The sequence below is a fragment of the Tachysurus vachellii genome, chromosome 6 (assembly GCF_030014155.1).
Source record: "Tachysurus vachellii isolate PV-2020 chromosome 6, HZAU_Pvac_v1, whole genome shotgun sequence".
Lineage (NCBI taxonomy): Eukaryota > Metazoa > Chordata > Actinopteri > Siluriformes > Bagridae > Tachysurus > Tachysurus vachellii.
Window position 1 is genome coordinate 30982611 of NC_083465.1, and position 9741 is coordinate 30992351.

General features: G+C 39.9%; 1 protein-coding gene across 2 annotated transcripts in view; it reads left to right on the forward strand.

Annotated features, from left to right (window-relative positions):
- The first annotated feature begins 7602 nt into the window (after positions 1-7602).
- Positions 7603-9741, forward strand: part of anp32b (acidic (leucine-rich) nuclear phosphoprotein 32 family, member B) — a 28974-nt gene continuing 26835 nt past the window's right edge. Inside the window, exon 1 of one of the 2 annotated variants that reach the window (XM_060873273.1) lies at positions 7603-7916. In XM_060873273.1, the coding sequence (XP_060729256.1) occupies positions 7863-7916 (54 nt within the window). In that variant the 5' untranslated portion in view covers positions 7603-7862. The remainder of the gene's footprint in view (positions 7917-9741) is intronic. The other variant, XM_060873272.1, reaches the window with a different exon arrangement.

The following is a 9741-nucleotide window of genomic DNA, read 5'->3' on the forward strand; positions in this document are numbered from 1 at the left end:
AGTTCATGCAACACAGCTCTTATCTTATTTGCAAAGGAGGAGGACTTGGCACAGAATTCAGAAAAAAAGCGGGTCATGCTGTTGGCATTGATGTTAATGAAATGTGTGTGTGTGTGTGTGTGTGTGTGTGTGTGTGTGTGTGTATGTGAGAGAGAGAGAGAGAGAGAGAGAGAGAGAGTGGAATTCCCTGTAGCTAATCTTTTTTAATGTTTCTTTATTTAAAATATTGTCCTATGACAGTCTGAAGAACCCCACAAGAACATGCTCTTGTCTAATAAAGGTCCCACGTCCATAAGTACACAAGCTACAATAATTCAATTAATTTCAACTCAATTTTTTTGTATAGCACTTTTAACATTGGACATTGTCTCAAAAAAGCTTAATAATGGATTTTTTTTCATGGCGCCTTTCAGAACACCCAAGTTCACCTTACAAGCAATATATAGGTCATTGCATAAGACAAACACATAAACAAACAGCATATACATATAAAGTGCATTTAAGTCTCAATAAAACATGTTATAAGAAAGCCTGTATAAAAAGATAAGACTTAAGACACGTTTTAAAAGTCAGCAAGCACTCGCTATTGCGAACATCGAGGGGAAGAGAATTCCATAGGCGGGGGGCAACATAACCAAAAGATCTGGCACCCATAGTAGTAAGTTGAATCGGAGGTACCACAAGAGAAATTGAAGATGAAGATCTGAGTGCACGTGAAGAAGTGTAAACCTGGAGAAGTTTAGTAAGTTATTGTGGTGCAAGATTATGAAGTGCCTTATAAGTGAGTAGCAGGATTTTAAACTGAACTCTATATTTTACTGGAAGCCAATGCAATTGCTGAAGAACCGAGGAAATGTGATCAGTATAAGGTGTTCTAGAGAGAACACGAGCTGCAGAATTCTGAACCAGTTGAAGCTTATGCAGCAATTTGTAGGGAATACCTGTAAGAAGAGCATTGCAGTAGTCTATACGTGAAGTGACTAGTGCGTGAATGAGAACTGCAGTATTATTATTTGAAAGAAAGGGACGGAGACGATTAATGTTGTGCAAATGGAAATATGCAATCCGTGTTATATTATTAATTTAAGCTTTAAAAGATAGTGTGCTATCCAAGATGACACCCAAACTTTTAACCTGAGAGGAAGGACAGATTGCAGTATTGTCAATATGTAAAGAGAAACAGTTAGATTTAAAAAGAGGAAGCATATATATATAATGAAAAGAAGTGGGCCCAAAACAGATCCCTGTGGAACACCAGTGATGACTGTAGATTTTCTTGAACTAAAACCTTTTAATTGAATACGCTGACTGCGCCCAGATAGATATGACCTAAACCAAGACAGAACAGTGCCAGTAATACCAATGGAAACTAATCTGTCAATAAGTATGTTATGTGCGACAGTATCAAAGGCAGCGCTAGAAGGACAAGTATAGTTAAAAGCCCAGAGTCAGCTGCCAACAGTAGATCATTGGTTATTCTGACAAGAGCAGTCTCAGTGCTGTGGTGGACACGAAAACCGGATTGAAATGTTTCATACAAGTTATTGTTGGACAGATGTTCATGAATTTGAGTTGCAATACACTTTTCAACTACCTTAGAGATAAATGGTAAGTTTGAAATAGGACGAAAATTTTCAAAATTGAATGGATCACCCCTGGTTTAAGTATGGGTGTGATAATAGCAGATTTAAGAGATGGAGGTACAAAACCAGAACCAAGTGAAGCATGAACAATTTTGATAATCAACGGCAAAAGGGCTGATAAACAAGCTTTTACTAAAGGAGTTGGCAGAGGGTCTAACTGACAAGTCAAAGATTTAGATTTACCTATCAGACCTACTATCTCTGAGATAGTTGGTAGTGTAAAATTAGAGAAAACAGAGTGAGGAGGTGTGTGAGTGATAGACTGACAAGAATCATTGTGAAGGGTACCAGTAGGTAATTTCTGATGTACATTCTCAACCTTAGATATAAAAAAAAGTCAAGAAGCGATCACATAGGTCAGTAGAATACATATCAGATGGCAAAGAATCAGGTGGTTTCAGAATATTGTTTACCACCAAGAAGAGAGACCTAGAGTTCTCATTGCTAACTCCAATTATGTTTTGCAATAATGAGTAGTAATCAGATTTAGCTTTATTCAGTGCATTTTTATAATTTTGAATATGTTCAGCATACATTTCTTTATGAACAGTAAGGCCAGACCTGACGTATAGCCGCTCTAACCTATGGCCTTTAGTTGTAAGTTCACGCAGTTCAGGTGTAAACCAAGGAGCTGAATGTACAAATGAAACAGTTCGAGTTTTCACAGGTGCGAATTCATCTAAAATCATGCTCAGTCCATCATCGTAATATTTTACCAGTTCATCAACAGTAGAGAAATCAGATTTACTGGAGAAGATGGCAAGTTCATCAGCAAAAGTAGGCAAATCAATGTTCTTAATATTCCGAAATGTAATCGGGCGACACAGGTTTACCTTAAAAATAGCCAGTTTGGCACAAAATGACACAAGAAAGTGATCTGACATGGATAGATCAGAAACATTACAATTAAAAGGTGTTATACCAGAGCAGCAAACGAGATCAAGAGTATGCCCCTTAGTATGAGTGGGCAGTGTGTTAAATTTTTGTATACCAAAGCTATCCAAACATGATAAAAATTCGCTTGTAAATGCATTACTGGCATTATCTACATGTTAAAATCACCCAGAAGGATAACATTTGAGGATATGGAACATAGATAAGTCAGGAGTTCAGATAGTTCAGTTAAAAAGGCATTATTGTTCTTGGGAGGGCGGTAAATAGTTATGAGGATGGTAGGAATCGCACCATTGATTTTTATGGCAACTGACTTTCAATTTCTTTTTATAAAGTATTGCTAGCCCACCTCCCCTTCCCGTTTCACGAGATTTACAAACATAGCTATATCCTGGGGGAACAGACTGGTTTAGATGGAAAAAGTCATGTCAAACTCACAGTCAGACAGTAGATCGTACACCAGGGGTCCTTTAGTGGAAAGCGATTGTATATTAAGTAATCCAAAAGAAAAAGGTGTTATAAAGGAGTTATATTTATTCCTAATAATTATAGTACGTACATGAACGTATCCTGAAGTCTACACTCTTCTGCTTCCACCTTCCTGAAGCCCACAGACTTATTTTCTAACCTGAGGCTCTTAATGCTCACGTCTATATTTCCTGCTCTTGCTATTCCTACATTCATGATACCTACGAGCATCATGCTGAAGTCTAAAATTTTAGTGAATCAGTGATGTATGATGATGTATCTGTGTAGATCTACTGGAACACTCAGTTGGATCACAGTTCTTTTTGGTTCTACCTCCTGACTACAGACTGCATTCTTCTTTCATGCCTTCATACATTTACTTACAACTAAAAATTTTGCTTAAAACACACAAAAATATGGCCTTATGTACACTTTTACAAACAAAGGTCAACTCTAGAACCCTCTATGCAAAAGTCATAAGGTGTTAAGCTAGGACTAGAACATTTTTTTAAACTCAAGAAAGCCTTAAATTAAGAAAAAACCCTTTTTAAGAGTGTAATGGACAGGGTGTGGTTTTCAGATACATCTCTCTCTCTCTCTCTGTTTCTGTCTCTGTCCGTCTCTTATCTCCTGTCCTCTGACTCTGGGTGTGCCTCAATCTTCACACTGCACACTGCTGGCACTGAACTTACACACTATTCTCTTTTATTTCTCACTCAGGACAGACATTTCTCTGGACTCTATAATAACTCTAGTCCAATTTCATGGCATTACAGTTCATATAATTCAGATATAATACAAAACACTGTTAAAACACACACACACACACACACACACACACACACACACACACACACACACACACACACACACACACACACACAAATACAAACTCCCACACACAGCAGTGAAGTAAAAAGTGAAGTCGCCATCTAGTGGTTGGTTGCAGTATATATTTAATATATGAGTCTGTATAGAGCAGCAGATCTAATGTACATAATGTATAGCTAAGGCACACAGACACACACACACACACACACACACACATACACAAACACACACACGGTTCCATCTGCTGGATCAGATCCTCCCCTCACCAAACCACCCCACCCCAACCCCCAAGAATAAAGAACACATGTCTACGTGTACAAAGCCAGAATACACAGAAACTCTGCTCTGAATACACAGAATACTCTGTTCTGAATGGTAATCATTCTCTGTGTGTGAGGGAGTGTGTTTATTACCCATAATGCACTGTGAGTGGTGTGTGTGTGTGTGTGTGTGTGTGTGAGGGAGTGTGTTTATTACCCATAATGCACTGTGAGTGGTGTGTGTGCGTGTGTGTGTGTGTGAGGGAGTGTGTTTATTACCCATAATGCACTGTGAGTGGTGTGTGTGTGTGTGTGTGTGTGTGTGTGTGTGTGTGTGTTTATTATCCATAATGCACTGTGAGTGGTGTGTGTGTGTGTGTGTGTGTGTGTGTGTGTGTGTGTGTGTGTGAGGAGTGTGTTTATTATCCATAATACACTGTGAGTGGTGTGTGTGTGTTTATTATCCATAATGCACTGAGTGGTGTGTGTGTGTGAGGGAGTGTGTTTATTACCCATAATGCACTGTGAGTGGTGTGTGTGTGTTTATTATCCATAATGCACTGAGTGGTGTGTGTGTGTGTGTGTGTGTGTGTGAGGAGTGTGTTTATTACCCATAATGCACTGTGAGTGGTGTGTGTGTTTATTACCCATAATGCACTGAGTGGTGTGTGTGTGTGAGGGAGTGTGTTTATTACCCATAATGCACTGTGAGTGGTGTGTGTGTTTATTACCCATAATGCACTGTGAGTGGTGTGTGTGTGTGAGGGAGTGTGTTTATTACCCATAATGCACTGTGAGTGGTGTGTGTGTGTTTATTACCCATAATGCACTCTTTCTCTCTGTCTGTCTTTCTCTCTCTCTGACTCTCTCTGGCTCTCTCTCTGTCTGTCTCTCTCTCTCTCTGTCTCTCTCTCTCTCTGTCTCTCTCTCTCTCTCCCTCTCACTCTCTCTGTCTTTCTCGGTTTGAGGTTTAACAGTAACTTTATTTCTTTTTTCTTTTTACATCATTCCATCATTTGCATTAAAAAAACTGGTGGAAATAAAATAAACAAATGAATATAAAATAAGACGTTAATAATAAAAAACAAGTTAATGTGCAAAACTTTCAGAAATTAAAAACAAGCTCATCAACATAAACAGTACATATAACTTCGTTAACACACCAAACTTCACAAAAAGCCAATAAATTACTTGTCAGCTTATAAAAAGCAAATTCGACCTTTAACCTTTCTGCTACGAGTCGTTTGAACATTATTTTAGAGTCAACAGTGACAAGTTACAAGCCCTTATTTTTGTGTGTTTTCCACATTACTAGTGTTGCTGTTCCTATCAGATGGTTTAATAAACACTCCAGAAGAGCGTACTGGGAGCATCCATATCTCTGCTGGAGCAGGTTCATGTTCTTACCAGTGATACTTTTGCTTGTTCTTGTAAAGAGGAGCTCAGTTCTTGTCTTTTCCAAGAACCTCACTGTCTCTTTGCAGAGCATTAATAGCTGTTTTAACAATAACAGATGAACAGTGAAATAAAAGTGTTCCGTGTCTTTTCTAGATAAAACCTGTCTACATTTACATTTACAGCGTTTGGCAGACTCTCTTATCCAAAATAAAAAATACTTATCTTATACATAAGTGCTTAAATCTCTATCATAGGATACATTAACTCTGGGTCAGTAGGTTACATACTTATACCATGAGAATAAAACACTGTTCAAGTTTATATATATATATATAAATATATGCAACAAATAGGGAAAGAAGTGCTAGTTGAAGTGTTTCCTGAATAAGTAGATCTTCAATCATCATTTGAAGACATCCAGTGACTCAGCTGTCCGGACCTCTAGGGGAAGTTCATTCCACCACCTTGGTGCCAGAACAGAGAAGAGTCTTGTAGTAAACTTACCTCTTACCCTGAGAGATGGTGGGACCAGTGGTGCAGTGCTGTAGATCTGAGGGTGTGAGGTGCAGTGTGAGGAGTGATGAGGGCTTTGAGGTAAGAGGGAGATGGTCTGTTTTTGGCTTTGTAGGCCAGCATCAGTGTTTTGAATCTGATGCGTTCAGCTACCGGAAGCCAGTGGAGGGATCACAGCAGTGTGGTGGTGTGGAGAACTTTGGCAGGTTGAAAACAAGCCGTGCAGCTGCATTTTGGATCATTTGCAGAGGACGGATTGTGTTCATATGTAGACCTGCCAGCAGTGTGTTACAGTAATCCAGTCTAGAGATGACAAGAGACTGAACAAGTACCTGAGCAGCCTGTAGTCTTGCACCACTAAGTCTGTTGTCAACTACTTTCAACCATATATACTGTTTTATTTTTCTTATTTTCCCCCAGTATAAGAAACACACTTTCATCATAATCACCAATGACATTTTTTAGTTTTGAAAAGAAATGTAGTCACTCTGTGCCGTTATTAGGAGCATAAACATTAACGAATACAAAAACACTACCTGGCTTCGTGCTCTGTCTTTACTACTCATGATCGACCTTTAATTATTTCTTCAATCTTTAAAATGTTATAATAAAATAAAATAACTACCCCTGCACTATTTCTTGTCCCATGACTCATTACTAAGTTCCCTCTCCACCATTTACCCCATGTAACTTCATTATCATTATCAGTGTCTCCTGAAGAAAAGAAACATTTACTTGTCTGACATCACCTTTGTATTCTCACCAACCTGAGCTCCACTCTTAACTGTATCTGCAGTCTGCACACCAACAGTTTCTTCCTCAGTGGTCTGTTCAACTACACCCACCTCGTTACCCTGCCGTAACTGCCCCCACGTTACCCTGCCCAGCTGCCCCCACGTTACCTCGTTAGAGAGAGACAGAGAGAGAGACAGAAAGAGAGAGAGAGAGACAGAACGAGAGAGACAGAGAAACAGAGAGACAGAAAGAGACAGAAAGAGAGAGAGAGAGAGAGAGAGAGAGAGAGAGAGAGAGAGAGAGAGAGAGAGAAAGAGAGAGAGAGAGAGAGAGAGAGAAAAAGAGAGAGAGAGAGAGAGAGAAAGAGAGAGAGAGAAAGAGAGAGAGGAACTAATTTGTCTCTTAGAAGTGCCACATAATTCCCTTCAAAATGCCTGATGTTCATTAACATTGTATGTTCTAGCTGTAGTCTGAGGTATAAGCAGAATAATGTGATCCAGACCAGAACATACAGAACATACAGAACATACAGAACATACAGAACATACAGAACATACAGGAACATGTTACACATCATCACATCACCCCGCTGCTGTGTTTATATTTTCACCTTTGTGTATTTTATTATTTGATTTTCAGAATAAATGACTTTACTATCAGTTTGTGTCACTGATCGACGTGTAATGAGCTAAAAATAAAGTTAATAAAGTGTATATGACGTGTATTTTAGCTCATCTAATAACTGATGATCAGAATTCAGATCTCCACAGGAGGAATATGTTAAAGCTGCCTGTTTCCACCCACTGCCCCTGTATATAAGACACACTATATATCCTTTACATAACGCTGTATAGTGCTGTGTAGTGTCCTGCGCCGCTGCAGTTCCTCCGTTCGGCCACACGGCGCCACTGTTGCGCTCAGTGAGCCTTTTTCCGCGCTGCATGCTTTCTGCTGTGTGTCGGAGTTTAAGTTGGCGTGGTATTTTTGGGGGTTTAGCTGGTTTACATTCACTCCGCTGTTTCTCTCGTGATTAAGGGCTTTTCTGTCTCAGTACAAATCTCCTGCGAAGCCCCAGAGCAACAGAAAGTATAAACTTTTTTCTTTGGAGCAGCCTGGCGACATGGACATGAAGAAGAGGATCCATTTGGAGCTGAGGAACAGAACCCCGTCTGATGTGAGTGTGTTGTTCCACAAGTCTTACCGCTGTGGGGCTTTTTAAACTCTTCTTTTTCTCTCTCCTCACTTTTCTGCCTCCTAAACACACCGTGAGCTGCTGTAGGGAATCCACATGGCTGTAAGCTTCATGTGTTACACACAACATTAGTGTATTAACCCCAGGGCTGTTCGTGTGTGTGTGTGTGTGTGTGTGCTGTTACACACCTGTGCTGTAGACATTTACTACAACAACAACAATATTATTATTATTATTATTAATAATCATCATCATAATATTCTTCATCGTCGTCGTCTGGGTGTTTTTTTATTAGCGCACTGATACACATTTATATTCATTTCGCTTTAAAACCTTCCCCAGGTCACAGATTTGTGTATTTAATAACTTTTTCCCGAGTGTGTGTTAAAACTGTGTGAGTTTTATACTGAACTGCTTCAAAGCGATTCGACTGTAAAACTATGGTGGCCATGTTAGCGCCAGTTAGCGTGTTAGCTTCATTAGCATGTTAGCTCCAGTTAGCGTGTTAGCTCCATTAGCATGTTAGCTTCATTTAGCGTATTAGCTCTAGTCAGCGCCAGTTAGCGTGTCAGCTCCAGTTAGCGTTGATGCTAAACTTCCTGCCCAAAAACAGGGCGCCATTTATGTCACACCGCTCCGGAGAACAGACCCTCGGATTGTGTTCCTGGCCCCGTGAGCGTTTTAGTCCCCGTGTGGCTCAGACTGTGAGCACAGATCTGTATAAAATGTCCCTGTTTGTTGCTCCTCACTGTGTAACACGCTGATGGTTAAACGATCAGCTCCTGGATTTAAAGGGACAGTTTAAATATTTATAATGTCAATAATATTTATTTACTCTTAAAAAAACTCTTCGGTAATCACCAGATTAAATGATACACGGTGAGAAAGTGCGAATAAAACGTCTGTATTTTTAACTCGTTCTGTTTTATTTCGTTTTTCCCCCTAAGCTGTTCTCTGGAGATTAGCCGATTAGCATCCAAGCTAGCTTTCCCGCCATTACGCCATGCTAGTCTCGCGCCACGCTAGTGCAACACTACGGACTTATAACCGGTTTATAAACGTGTTTATATTGAAGACAGAAGCGCTACTTTACTATGTGATCTAAAACGCGCGGTTTGTCTGCCGTTATTAGTAATGAACCGGTGTTTCTGATCATAATGACGGCGGAAGTGAGCCGGAGGCTAACCGGAGGCTAACCGCTAATACGCCCACAGTTACTCACTCAGGGGGGAAATCCGGAGCTAATTAGCTTTTCTGTTAAAAATATACAAGCACAAACTCTGGTTTTCAATAATAATAAAAACCCAAGTATGTCCTAAGCGCTTATAAAGTGTTTCTATCGGAATCCCCTGTATTTGTGGTGTTAGAACAGCTGCAGGTCGCCATATTGTCTCTGTGGTGTTAAACAGTCTGTACACGAACACAGTGACCAGAGTTACAGTTTATACAGTTAACTGTTTAAACACAGCTCTCTGTGGTACAAAAGGGAGGGGGAGCGGGTAATGTTGTTTAACGCTGCTTCTTAAAGGTGTGTGTGTGTGTGTGTGTAAGAAAGTGTGTGTGTGTGTAAGAAAGTGTGTGTGTGTGTGTAAGAAAGTGTGTGTGTGTGTGTGTGTGTAAGAAAGTGTGTGTGTGTGTGTGTAAGAAAGTGTGTGTGTGTGTAAGAAAGTGTGTGTGTGTGTGTGTGTGTGTGTGTAAGAAAGTGTGTGTGTGTGTGTGTGTGTGTGTGTGTGTGTGTAAGAAAGTGTGTGTGTGTGTGTGTGTGTGTAAGAAAGTGTGTGTGTGTGTGTGTGTAAGAAAGTGTGTG